General features: G+C 33.2%; 1 protein-coding gene across 1 annotated transcript in view; it reads left to right on the top strand.

Annotated features, from left to right (window-relative positions):
* LRP1B (LDL receptor related protein 1B) overlaps positions 1-13,959 on the top strand; it is a 320,398-nt gene that overhangs the window by 85,665 nt on the left and 220,774 nt on the right. The window contains exon 19 of the mRNA XM_003794393.2: positions 13,583-13,771. Coding sequence (XP_003794441.1) covers positions 13,583-13,771 — 189 coding nt within the window. The remainder of the gene's footprint in view (positions 1-13,582; positions 13,772-13,959) is intronic.

The raw sequence follows: 13,959 nt of genomic DNA, 5'->3' as shown, positions 1-13,959 counted from the left end.
GAGCCAGATGGTAACAAGGCCTGTAAGTTAAGTAATTTGGAATTTATCCTTTAGGTCATAGGGAGCCATGGATAGTGTTTAGTTGATGGAGTGCTGTTATTAAATTTGACAACACCATGGAGAATGAAAGACCCTGGAAGGGCAACCAATTTTGAGACTGTTAAAATATTTTAGGAGAAAAGGCTTGATATCATGATAGCTGTGTGAATGGAAGTACCATGTTAGATTCAATAGTTATGTAGTAGATAAAACAAGAGAGGATGTCTATAAACCCTTAAAATAGCAAAAATATTGGTAATTGAATTAGAAGTATCAGTGAATTATTTATATTATTATCTAATTTCCTGTCCTCCAACTTTAGTGGTAGTTATATTCCCCAAGCTCTTTTTGTTAAGAATGAAAATAACTAAACTAGAGATGTATACATTTGTACTTTTTAAAGAATTAAAATTACTAAACTAAAATAGACATTCAATAAGAATCTCTAAGTTAGAAAGTTCCATTTTGATGACAGATGCATTGATATAATTAACATGGCCAGCATAAAAGCCATTCAAAGGATGTGGTTAAGTATCCTCTATTATATTTTTCCCTAAAAAGCATTTAAAACACCTGACAGTTTACCTAGAAGAAAGATTGCAAATGAGTGATGCTCTTTTCTCCTACTTCCTCTGTACAGAGGTAAATAGCTCCAAAGAAAGACTTCACAATTGGAGGATGGTCTTCAGACAGAAATATTCAGTTTTTAAATATATTGTTACACAAAAACAGAATGGTTCTAAATATATAAATAATATTCTTCTTGCAGGTTCGTTTATTGAGCACTTATCCCTACCACCCCCAAACCACAACCCTTCTCACAGAATTTTGGGCTTTGCTTTTCCATAAGAAGTAATGAGCTATTGCTGGAATGCAGATCTTTAAGTGAAACGATCTCGCACTGGAGAAAGCAAACATTTAGGATCTTATGTGAATCCTACAGAACTAATAAGCATGGCTTCTTTAGAGCAGAATCTGTTGCTAGCTACCTTAGTCATCATGAAAAGTATAGTTAATTTTCCTTTGTTGGCCTCATTTATAAAAATTAAATATTGGAAAAAAATGACATGAAAGAGAATTTCAGAGCTAAAATTTTAAGCCTTCACATAGGTGGATAAAACAACATTTTCACAATCTTTGCCACATCCCCAAGTTTTAATTGTAGATTAAGAGAGGTCAAAAATCTACAATAATCAAATATTTCCTAATTCATCCTATCAAATTGCCAATATAATCCTCTGAATATTATTATAAAAGTTACTACTAACTTTTAAAATTGGAAACTTATGAACAGCTCAGGTCAATGAAGGAAGATAAAACATATTCCTCAGCACTACATTTTATTAAGTGCTTTATACATACAATCTATTTTCACCTTCAATGGACTTTTCTTAGCCTACTAGTGAGATTCCAAGAACTACAGCCATCAAACACATACAATAATTTTATTAGGAGCCTACATATTCAAGCACTGTGCTTGCTCCAAAACATGCCCTTTTAAGCATTCCTTGTTATGCAGTAAGTTCTATTAAAACCATTTATCAGCAAAGAACTAGGTTCAAAGAGATTAAGTACTTGCTTTAAAATTAGTAGTCTGGAGAATAAAATTTGAAACCAAGTCTATCTGGTTCAAGAGACTGCTTGCTTTCCACTTTTCACACAGCCCCTGATTTTTGAACAGATAATTGAAGATTGATGCCTACTTGGTATAGCCTCTAATAGCAACAGTTAGGGCACAATTGCACACCTTAACAAAAAAAGGAGTATCCATACCTGAACTCCTTCAGACTAATTTAAATAATGGACATAGGTAAATTGCATAAAATATAAGGAAAAAAATACTCAAACTAAAACCACAAGAACATAATTGTCTTAAAAGAAAGCATATGTCTCATCAAATCCACATATTTTTGTTTCTTTGAGGGCATGAAATGAGCAATAATGTCACCCTGTGTCTTAGCCTATTTAGGCTGCTACAACAAAATGTCATATTCTGAGTAATTTATAAACAGAAATTTATGACTCATAGTTTCAGGCTGGGAAATTCAAGATCAGAATGCCAGAAGATTCAGTATCTGGTAGTCTGATAAGGGCTCATTCTGTCTGCTTCACAGCTGGTGTTTTGTTGCTGTGTTCTCACATGGCAGAAAGGGGAAGAAAGATCTGAGCCTCTTTTGTAAGGATACAGTTCCCATTCATGAGGTTGGAGTCCTCATGATTTGTCACTTTCCAAAGGCTCCACCTCCTAGTACCATCATAATAGTTATTAGGTTCTAACATACGAATTAAGGGGTGATGGGACATCAACATCCAGACCATAGCATTTTGTCCCAGGCCTCCAAAATTTATATTCTTTGGAAATATTTGTTGTATCTTACTAGCAACAAAAGTATTATTATCTTGTTCTAGCACTGCCTGAGAGTTCTGAAGTCCACAGTTTCTTCTAAACATTGTTAAAATTAGATACAAGTGAAACTCAAGGTATGATTCATCCTGAGGTATATTGCTCTTTAACTGTGAACTCATGAAATTAAACATGTTGTGTACTTCCAAAATACAATGATAGGATAGGCATAAAACTAACATTTCCATTCCCCAAAGAGAGAAATAAGGAAAGAAGAGAGGAGTAATAGGTCCTGATGAAATCCAAAATTCATCAGGGAAATTATTAATTCTTAAAGCTCCAGAACAATCTTCTTTAAGTCTTATTTTCTGGACAAACTGGGACAGGGTTGAACCCCAAAATCTCCTGGGGCTCCACCCCATGGTTGTACTGGGTATTACTCATTTTGCAGCTCTCATAAGTTGGAGTCTCTTGTGTGAGGCTCTCCCAGAATGGTTACAAGCTATGACTTTACCAACCTAGTATCTTGTGGGTGGCTTTACCCCTACAGCTCTGCTAGGCAAAGCCATAGTGGGGACTGTCTAAAGCAACCCCAGTTCTATGGCTTAAACATGCATTGATCTAATGGGACCTCTCTGCTGTGGCCCCACCCCATGGAGATTCTCTGCCTAGATCCCAAATATTTTGGCTGCATTTTTTGCATTTTTTGAAATTTAGGTGGATGTAACCATATTCTGGCAGCTTGTAGCACTCTACATCCTACTGGAATTGCATTATGACAATGCTGCCAAGGTTTACCTTATGTGCCTTCCAGAGGGGCAATGTGATCCACATATGGAGATGTACTTGTGCCACAGTAGGCCTGGCTAAGGAGTGCTACACTCAATTTTGGGATAGAACCTTGACATTGTTCTGCTTTTAATGCCCTGGCTTGGCTTGTGATGAATAGGGCAGCTTTGAAGATCTCCAAAATGCCTTCAAATAAAGTCATTCTTCCATTGTCTTGATGAATCACATCAAACATGCTGATCTCTTCATTAAATGCTTGGCTACAAACTTGGTGTTCTCTCTGTGAAATGCCCTTTCATTCTATACAAGGTGGCCAGGTTGAGAATTTTCCAAATTTTAATTTCTGCTTTTCTTTTGGTTTAAAATTCCCTCTTTAATTCCTTTCTCTCTTCGTGCATTTTACTGAAAGCAAGTGAAGACAAATAGCTCCTTTAATATTTTCCTTCTGCCAAACATCCTGTTCTATCACTGTTAAGTTCTGCCTTCCACAAAACACTGGCATGAAGCATGATTCATTTTTTCCCCACTTCATTATAAGGATTGTGTTTCCTCAGTTTCCAGCAACATGTTCATCTTTTCCATCTGAGACCTTAGAAACATGGCCTTTATTATAGTTCATATCTTTACCAGCATTCTGATCACAATTCAGAAAATTTTATGCCTTGTTATAGTTTTCCTTTTCTTCTGAGCCCTCAGTAGATTTTCTCTTAGGCTTTTTTTATGGCAAAGTTCCTAAAACTTCCAGCATTTACCCATTACCCATTTCCAAAATCACATTCACATTTTTAGTTGGTTATTACTACAACCCTTGTAGTTCTTAGTACCAATTTCTGTCTTAGTTTCTTCAGGTCACTATCACAATATACCTTAGGCTGAGTAATTCTTAAACAACAGAAATGTATTACTTGCAGTTCTGGAGACTGGAAAGTCCAAGATCTAGGGCTTAGCAGATCTGGTATTTGGTGAGGGATCTGTCTACTTCACAGATGACTTCTTCTGTGTCTTCTCATGGTGGAAGAAGAAGGCAGTTCTCTGGGACCTCTTTTATAAGGTTGTTAATTCCATTCATGAGAGTAGAAATCTTATGAAAATCACTTCCCAAAGTTCCCATCTTTTAATACTATTACATGAGATACTACATACATGTGTTAGGTTTGGACATATGCATTTGGAGGGCAGCACCATCATTCAGACCCTGCTTTAATGGAATAGTTTATGGCAGAGTTTGCTATTTTAAAACTAAACACATTCCTTGCATATAGTTAAACTATTAAATCTTATTTGTAAATTGATGTCACAACAGATTTTCTGAAATTTGAGATCTTCTATCATTGATTGTTTGCATTCCAAAGAGTAATACAGTCATCTCTGAATGGATTATTTATTAAACAAGTTTTAAGTATCTCTTAAAAAATTTTTACCAATAACTTTGCATATATACCTTAATTTAGAAATACATTTTTTCCACTTAATGAAAAGAAAATTAAATTTTAGGGATTTTTTTGCTTCTGACTACTTATATTAGTTTTAGTTCCTCTCCTTTTATGTTAATTGTGCCATGAACTTGAGATATCTTAGGCAGGTGGGTAGTATTTTTGGCAAATAAAAGCCTGAAAATACTGTAGAAATAGTAATTACAATAGGGTAAACTAAAAAATATGTACATTTGATTTTTAAGCTTTTTTGTTCTAAGAAATAGTTTCTTTCAGAGTACTATACTGAGTATCACTAAATGATTTAACCTTGTGTTAAATACGTTGATCATCTGAATATTTTACTTATTTTACTGGAAGATTATTCTCTAACTATAATTTCTCTGAACAGTAATAGTTGGGTCTCGTGCTGAACTATAATTTATGACTGAACTGTCTTTTATTTTGTGAACAAATTATTTGAAATTTTAAGCAATTATGGTGACTACAACTTTTAATTTAAGGGATAACTATTTCTAGGCCTTAAATCTGAAGGGCCTCATATTAAATTGTCAATATTGTAGTCTAACTCTATTGTTTGTTTATTGCTCTGGGAATCCAGTTGTTGTTGTAAGGGGCCAGTCTATGTTGGATTTGAAAATCCAAATCATAACCCATGCAGTTAGTCTAATTAATGTTGGAAAAGGAATCCAGATCTCAGCATGCTACTGGTGAAATAGCATAAAATATATTTGAAAGGTTTGCTCTAAAGGGAAAGATAAAAACATTGCAAAGGGAAAAGGAAGTATTCTATGTTCACATATCCTGAAACTCAATAGCTGTTGCATTTAGGTCTTTAGAAAATTTATTCTCTGAAGCTCACCAAAAAAAGGGATAAAAATCTAGCAAACACTTCCCACTCCCCACTTCCACTATTTTACAATATTCTAGAGTGTTGTTTTTTTTTTTTTCTTGGTAAGATACTGTAGTTTTAGTACTTAAAAAAAATTTTCTTATTATTCACAGTCCATTATAAATAGTAGACTTCACAAGGTATTTTATGCCAACAGTGTTGATTTGCTGTTGTTTATAATACAATAAAAGTAAATGGAAAAAAGCAAAATATATCAGTTACTATAGAAATGTTTTGGAACCAATAAAATAAATTGAAATTAACTTCCATTTCTAAAATGTCTTAGCATATCAGGGTGAATCATGTATTTCAGTTTTATCCCTTGAATAGAACATGTTACATTAAATTGGATATATGTTTAAATAGATCTTGTTTTTACAAATATCATGTATTCTGGGGTCTTATTAAAATAGGGACATTTTAAATATTACTCTAGTTTGAGTTTTAAGTCATTTTCCACAACCTCATGCATTTCTAATACATACGAATCAGTGGAGAATCCACAAAGGGTCAGTAGAGTACAGATCAGTAGGTTCACCTCAAGTCCAGTCACTCCTTAATTTAAACACATTGCTTTGCTACACAATTGTTCAATATTATTTTCCATTGAATAAGACTTCTATTTATGCCACCATTTGTAACATTTTTAACAGTGGGTTAGACTAAATCATAGGATGACTGTTCTATCAATTCCCTCATTTAACCCTATATTTTGGTAGGACTACCTAGAACACATTAGAAAATTCATGTACTACATTACATTTTTCCTTATTTTTATTCCAAAAATAAATTTCTAATGGCAAGAATTCAAAACAGTACGATACTACATTCATGTAAATGGCTCTACTTGATGTCTATCCCAAAGGCAAAATGGGTTTTAAAGGCTTCAGTTTTCATTAGGATTCTCTGACAAACATATTCCTTGTAGAATATTATAAGAATTATATTTAGTACTGATAGTTTCAGACTATCTCATTTCCGAGTACTTCCGAAGGCTTGTATCATCAGGAGAAAGGCCCAGAAAGTTTCAAAGCAACAGAAATATATTTTTTGCAAATGCATGAAGTGCTGTTGCTTTGTTTACTTCAGAGATTGGAGTGCAAAGCTGTCATCATGCAAAGATATTTTTAGGCAAATCTAGCTTTCAAAATGAATGTACTACAATTTTCAATCTGTTTCACAAACTTAACATTCATTAACAGAAATACTTTTTTAGACATTAAATATTGAAGTGGCCATACATAACTTTCTATTTTGAAAATTTTAAAAATGGATGGGAGAAGGAAAGTGATTGAATTGTATTAAATTTAATACTCCTAATCTATATAGAGAATACATATTACTTGAGCTGAGAAGGTAGACAAAAAGAGGAAGAAATACTAGAAAAGGATGGACCATGGATGCCGTTACCTCTTAATAATGACTTAAATTTAAGAAAGATCTCTATATACAGCATTGATTTTTGTACTTTGCCAATAGGCATCACACTCATTTCAAAGAGTTATACTTTTAAAAGTCTGTGTATCAACAACTGCACTAAGGTGGGACATATAACTTCAGTTCAGACATTTGGTCACTGTCAGTATCCAAAAGGCAGCCTCATAGAATAGGTTCTCAGAGTATGAACTCATATCTGCCACACACTGTGACATATTTTAAATGGAGGAACTTTATTTTTCATCCCTGCAAATCTCACTGAAGGACCGTGATATTTTTTATTAGAAAAATACAGTTGTAATATTCTAGCATAATATTTGCAGATGTTGCCTATTCCTAGTTTTCCTGACATTTCATAATATTTAATTTATCTTAAAAAATGGATTTTGAATCCTTTTGGCAGAAATTTTATTTGTAATATTATTTGTTACCATTAAGCAGGATCACATTAGAGAGTAGGCAGGTAAAATATTAATAGAGGCAGCTGTATCTTGGTAGTGTGCTGTAGGTTCTCAAGAAATAATTATTTAGCAAAAAAGTTCTGCAAACAGTAACAGAGAAAGGGACATAATTATTGACATAGAAAAATGTCCTTGGCCTTGAGTTTATATAAAGCACAGTCTTTTTTAATAAAGTATTTGTAAAGCTCTGGCTCAGCAGTCATTCTCTGAAGACCGGTCTTCCCCAGGCCATTTTCCCACCCACTCATCCTGCTCTATTACTATTCATAACTGAGAAATCATGATCCATACACCCACTGGCCACTGTCATGAATCCTCCACTTTCTGTATCATGGTAAACTACCTTCTAAACTATCATCTGAATTTTATCATCTGTTTACCAACCTATACATTTTTGTAGCTTTTGTTTAACCTCTCCTCATTTTTTAATGCCAATTGTTTTCCTTTCTCATCTCTTTCTTTCTGCTTTTTCCTGTTTTCTTGCTTTAATTCATGTCCTATCTTCTCTACATACTTTGTTGTACTTTTATCCTGGAAGGGTATCAGAGAAAATGGTTGTGTTCTTAACCTCTCTTCTGAATACAGGATGTTTTAGTCAGGCTAAATACTTTGTCTAGACTGATGATTTTTGATCCATGAGGAGCTGTGTTAGATGATAAAATATGAAAAACATTAACTAATTGTAGTTCTAGTTAACCTACCTTTGATGCTTTGCCCTATTCCATGTGCTAGAGCTGCTGACCCAGGCATTAACGCCTGATGTCAAGTTGGATTTATTCCGTGGGATTACTGGGAGGACATTAGATGTTGGACAGAGGAAGAATTCAGAATATTTGTCTTCTTTCCCTTATGCACAACCACAATTATTGACAGTGGCTAAGTTCATCCCCCAAAGGCCACTGTTCTTGCTGGGTAACTTTTTTACTCAGCTACATTTTCCAAGAGGTACTGGCAACAGACCTAGGAAAAAGCAACCCCTCATTGGTCTCTTTGCTATGCCCATTCCTAGTAAATAAGTCCTTTATTAAACTCTCTTCAGTTACCACTTAAAGATGTATTTCCTGTTTGCTGTAGCAACTTTCGCTGATATCAAATAGATTGTAAGAGATTGAAAGAAGGAGAAAGGTCTATTTCTCAATATTTTAGCTATAAGAGGATGGGAGCCTTTAGTAGAGATAATGGCACAGAGAAAAATTTCAAAAGTGGAAGAATCATAAAATATATCAAAATGTAAAAGACAGTGGGTGTCAAGGTTTGATTTCATATGCTTATTAACATTAAAGATTTAGGAAATCAATCTTCCAAACTGGCTATCACTATAGCCAGTCATAGACTGAGGGCCACATTGACCTGATAGTGTGCTTTGATCAATACATAAACTCTCTATAACTCAAATACATCAATTCTAAAGTCAAGTTACTTTGAGATCTTGACTTTTTCATAAAAATAATTATAGAATATGGTGGTTACATTCTATAGCTTTTCATTTTTTACTTTTGAAAATACTGCTAAAAATTTTATAGTTATTTTTAAATGATAAATTACTGGGATTGGTGAGAATAAAGTAACATTTTAAAATATAATTTAGATTTCTCAAAGTAAATCTTTGAGAAGAAATAAGGGAAAAATTTAGTATTAATAGAAATATTTGTGTTAGTATTAACCCAATGTGTAATGTTATGTCTAATCTGTCAGCATTACAATGTTATATTCTCCCTAACATCAACTATGAGATTTTAACTCAGCAAAGGATGAGAACTATGTTACTGGTACATTTTGTTCCTAAGTTACATATTTAAAGAACATTAATCAGAAATATAAGATTGTAATGATATTATCCAGGAATTTAATTGTTTAGCCTGTCCAAAAAATGAATAATCGAGGGTCTTGTAATAGAGTATATCTATAGCTGTGAGGCAACCACAGTTAAGCCAAAAGTGTGTTCTGGATTGTAACCCTTTCCATTTTTCATAATTACTATGAGTCTTAGCAGGATAGCATCCAGCTGGACTCACAGGGAAAAACTACATATGGAGCTATTTCTTTCATTTAATTTTTTGGCAAATATTAACTCCTTGTTCCAAAAGATACAGTGTATAAGTCAAAAATTAGAAACCTAGTGCTTGAGTGGAATGCTGGAAACAGTACAATAAATACTGCTGTTATACAGAATAGAGGCCTAACTACAGTAAGCCGCTTTGAAATAGGCTTTAAATATGTAATAAGTACTTGTTAACTACAGCCCACATAGCAATTTTGTTTTCTTCATCTTTTGTATGTCTACTGAATACCTATAAAGGATAGATTCCTTATATTTACTTTTCACATTTCTTTTTAGTTAAACAAATGCAGCTTTATGTAGGACAACTGGTTATATAATTTTCCCTTAAAAAGGATAGCCTTCATCATTTTGAGGAAATATTGACTACTTTTTCCCTAAAATTAACTACTTCTCAGTATTAGTAAGAGTTTGTTAACTTGTACCCTTGAATTCCTTTATTAAACTCTCTTCAATTACCATTTAAAGATGCATTTTCTGTTTATGTGCTGCAACTTCCACTGATATCAAAGAGATCGTAAGAGATTCCTTGAATTACATGTTCAAATTTTATGAGCTCCACTTACTGAGTTTGTCTTAGTCTGGTTTTGCTGCTGTAACAGAACACTACAGAAAAGGGTATTTATAAAGAAAGTTTATTTGCCTTAAGGTTCTGGAGCTGGGAAAGGAAAAAGCATGGTAGTAGCATCTGACAGGTTTCTTCCCATGGCTGAAAGACATCACATGACTAGACAGCAGACTCAAGACAGGAGAAGAGGAGGGCCAAACTCCTACAATAGCTGACCCATTCCAATGGTAATGGAATTGGAGTTGGCTCATTACAAGGTCAAGGACCTCATGAACTAATCTCAAAAGCCCCACCTCTAATACTGTTACAATGACATTTAGGTTTCTAACACATGAACTTTGGGGGAATACATTCAACCCACAGCACTGCCAAATTACATCCCATTATATGTTTCTTGTTGTAATATATATAAACACATATGCATACATACATACATATATATAACATAAAAATAGACAACCAAAGTAAATAGCTTTTGTCTTCATTCAGAATAAGGAAATTTCTTATACCAAAATATAAGATGCTTTGGCTCAGAACATCTTCTTATCTAATCTCAGTGTGGGTTAAACTCTTCATATATGGATGGAAAAATAAATACAACATTCATTCATTTATTAATACTATTTAGCAGTTAATATATAGCAATTTTTTAAAATTTAAGCTTAAGCAGGTGATCAATTAACTCTTCTTGAAGAGATTTAGATCTAAAAAGGGAATGAAGCATACTGCCAATTATGCAGTCAGGAGCTAAACCCTCAGAAAGGCAATATGTGAAGATTTTTAACCTGTTTTCACTTTTTTTGTTTTGCTTGATTTTCACTAATATTGCTTATGACATTAGGGAGGTAGTCACTATCTCTTACAAGACTAGCGTCATGTAGCCAGGATAGAGTTTGATGTATGGCACTGGATTCTCCCTTGTTATTACAAATTGGTTGTTTTTACCTTTTTTCTTATAAATCAAATACTTTGGTAGTTGTATTTAATGTTATTGGGGAAGTAAGCACATTTGCGAAATATGCAAGTCTGAAGCGGGGGTATAGAGGTGCTAGTGACTATCCTGGTCTTCACTGCCATTGTCAAACAGGAATCACATCAGATTGTCACTTTAGCTAAACAGACTAATTTTCTATATACATGTTCTGTACATTCTGTTATGTGCCATCTTTATTCTGAAATAATAGTTCACCCCTTTCTGATTTCCATAAATGTATGGTATATATATTTCATAACAGAAGTCCTTGATGGGTAATCACTACTTAATACTTAATACTTGTTCAATGCTTAAATGTCCCATGTCTGGAAAACATGCAATTGTATCAAGTAATCACAATCTGAATGTCATACAGAGTTTATGAAATTAGTACCACTGCTTTACATACCCTACCCTACAAAGCTGGCTTTCTTAAATTTAAGCAGTGTTAGCATGCTAACATGGGGGGAGCTAAGATTTAAACATCAGTACTTCCATTTACTAGCTTTTCCATCACTCTTTTACTTGAGTTATAGATCTCAGTTTCCTCATCTGCAAAGTAATGTTTACTGCTGCATAATAGAGTTGTTGAGAGTATGTAGAATAAAATAAAATAAAGTAAATAAAGTAGCAAAATTGCTTGTTCCACCTATTGAAACGACTGGCCTAGTTCTGGAGAACCCCTGTGCTTAAGAAATATTAGCTATGGTTACTGCTGAATAGCTAAAAGGATTGCTAATTCTTAAATGATAATTTGTAAATTCCCACAATAACTGTTTTTACAAAAGTTTTTGAATCTTTCTGTGGACTGAGATTTTTGGAAGTGATGAATGATTTCTTTGAGCCTGTATTTAATGATATGATTACTTCCTTCCCATCTAAAGAGATCCAAATTAAATATTTCTGAATCTTTCAACATTTCATTTAAATTTTTATCTTACCTAAAAATTTCCAAATCTATGTATCATGGTCACTCATCATCAAGATGTAACTAGCTAAAAGCGTTTTGTTATATTTTTTTAAGAATGAATTTATACAGGTAAAGGCCATGGATGGGAATAGTTCATGTAAATAGCTCTTACATGATTTACTAAGTAAACTATTCTTTTACTTCTTCTTTTCACTCCTTTCTAATTCCAGTTATTTTAGTCATGGTCTCCATGTCTTTGAGAGCACACAGATAATTAAGTTGTGTATACATCTGGACATTTACACCAAAATTGAAAACATGTGTAAATATGATATTTTTACATCCTTTTTACGCATAGCTTATATACTGAGATGGATTTCTAGCTAGATAATATTACTAATAATAGCCAATAATTTAACATATCACCTATTTTTAGAATTCTCATTTTAATTCTTTTATTTCTACTGTTTCTGAGTCTTAGTGAATTCTCTGATCACATTTGGCTATCTGAATAAAAATAGCAAATCAATGAATTTAAAATGTCTTCTTTTAGTTGAAAATACAAGTTTACCCAACATTTTAAATATAAAACTATAAAGTTTCTTAGAAAGAGTGAATTTTATTTGAAATTCTAACATTTACTACTGAAGGGAATATGCCAAACTTTAGTTCTCAGTCATTAAAATCTAATTAATGAAAAAGTACCTAATACTGGAATTACAGTACATTTTGTTTGTTAATGAACTTTTTCTCAGAACTTCTAAAAGTATATCTAAAAATTAATACAGAGAATATATAAAATGTTTGTACATGTTAGGAAGTTTCCATTTTCTTAATTTATTGATTGTTTTAACAGTTTTGAGAAACTAAATACACAAAGAAAACTGTACCACGATTTAAAATTACCTGACCCCCAAACACCAGATTTCTTATATTTCATTTGCTTGATAGGACCCTATAGTCTCTTGAAAGAAAAATTTGCATTTATGATGCTCAATCTACTGTTTATATTTAACCAGCATAAGTTATGATTATAAAACAATTTAAATCTTTAATCTAAACAGTCATATGACTATTCAGACCCCATAATATATTGTTACCCACCATCCTTATTTCCCTCTATCCCATCCCAGTTCATCTTGTAATAAAAATATTCATGAAATATAAATGACTACAATGGTTTTATTAGTTTTCTAGTCACTTTATTTCCAAGTAGTAGACATATTTCATCCTGGATATATATAATTTGGTCATTTTAAATGTGGGGAAAAAGGAGGACAATGACCTCCTTGAGGTAGATTTAGGTATTAAGTTAAGAACAGGAAGATTAAAACACACACACACACACACACATATCTACATACCTACACCAACTATTATTTAAAAAATGTTGGCTGGTATTTGTTTCTGGTGAAGCAGCCTTTAATGGTAAGCAGAATCACATTCACTTTTTTTCCCCGTGGTTAAACCAAGCTAAATCTGAGCTAAGCGAGCTCCTGTGCCCAATATCACATTCTTTGAACTGGTAATAAAGAACCTTGCTGGCCTGACAGGTTGTCACAGCAATTATTCACAGGAAGTTCTGTAGCAGTTGTATCTGTCAGCCCATGTAGTATTGAATATTTTAACTGGCAGTCTTCCAAGACTGAACATTAATCTTACCATCTCCTATTACAGTCCCTAATCAAGATATTCCAGGGGTGATTGCACTAACATTGTTTGAAGACTACATCTACTGGACTGATGGGAAAACCAAGTCACTCAGCCGTGCCCATAAAACATCGGGAACAGACAGACTCTCACTGATTAACTCATGGCATGCCATCACAGATATCCAGGTGTATCATTCTTATAGACAACCTGATGGTAATTATTCTTTCCATGATTTCCATAAATGCATTAACATCTTTCAGTAACATTCCATTTTTGAGTCTTTCAAGGTTAAGTGTAACGTTATTTTTGAAAGAATTGCCAGATTTCATTATTTAGCATCATTTTATGGAAGAATTCACTTGATATCAAGTATTACTATTAAGGGATATGATTAGAAGCTT

This window comes from Otolemur garnettii, unplaced genomic scaffold (genome assembly GCF_000181295.1).
Source record: "Otolemur garnettii isolate 467f Iridium unplaced genomic scaffold, OtoGar3 scaffold00080, whole genome shotgun sequence".
NCBI lineage: Eukaryota > Metazoa > Chordata > Mammalia > Primates > Galagidae > Otolemur > Otolemur garnettii.
This window is presented reverse-complemented; position numbering and strand designations above follow the sequence as displayed.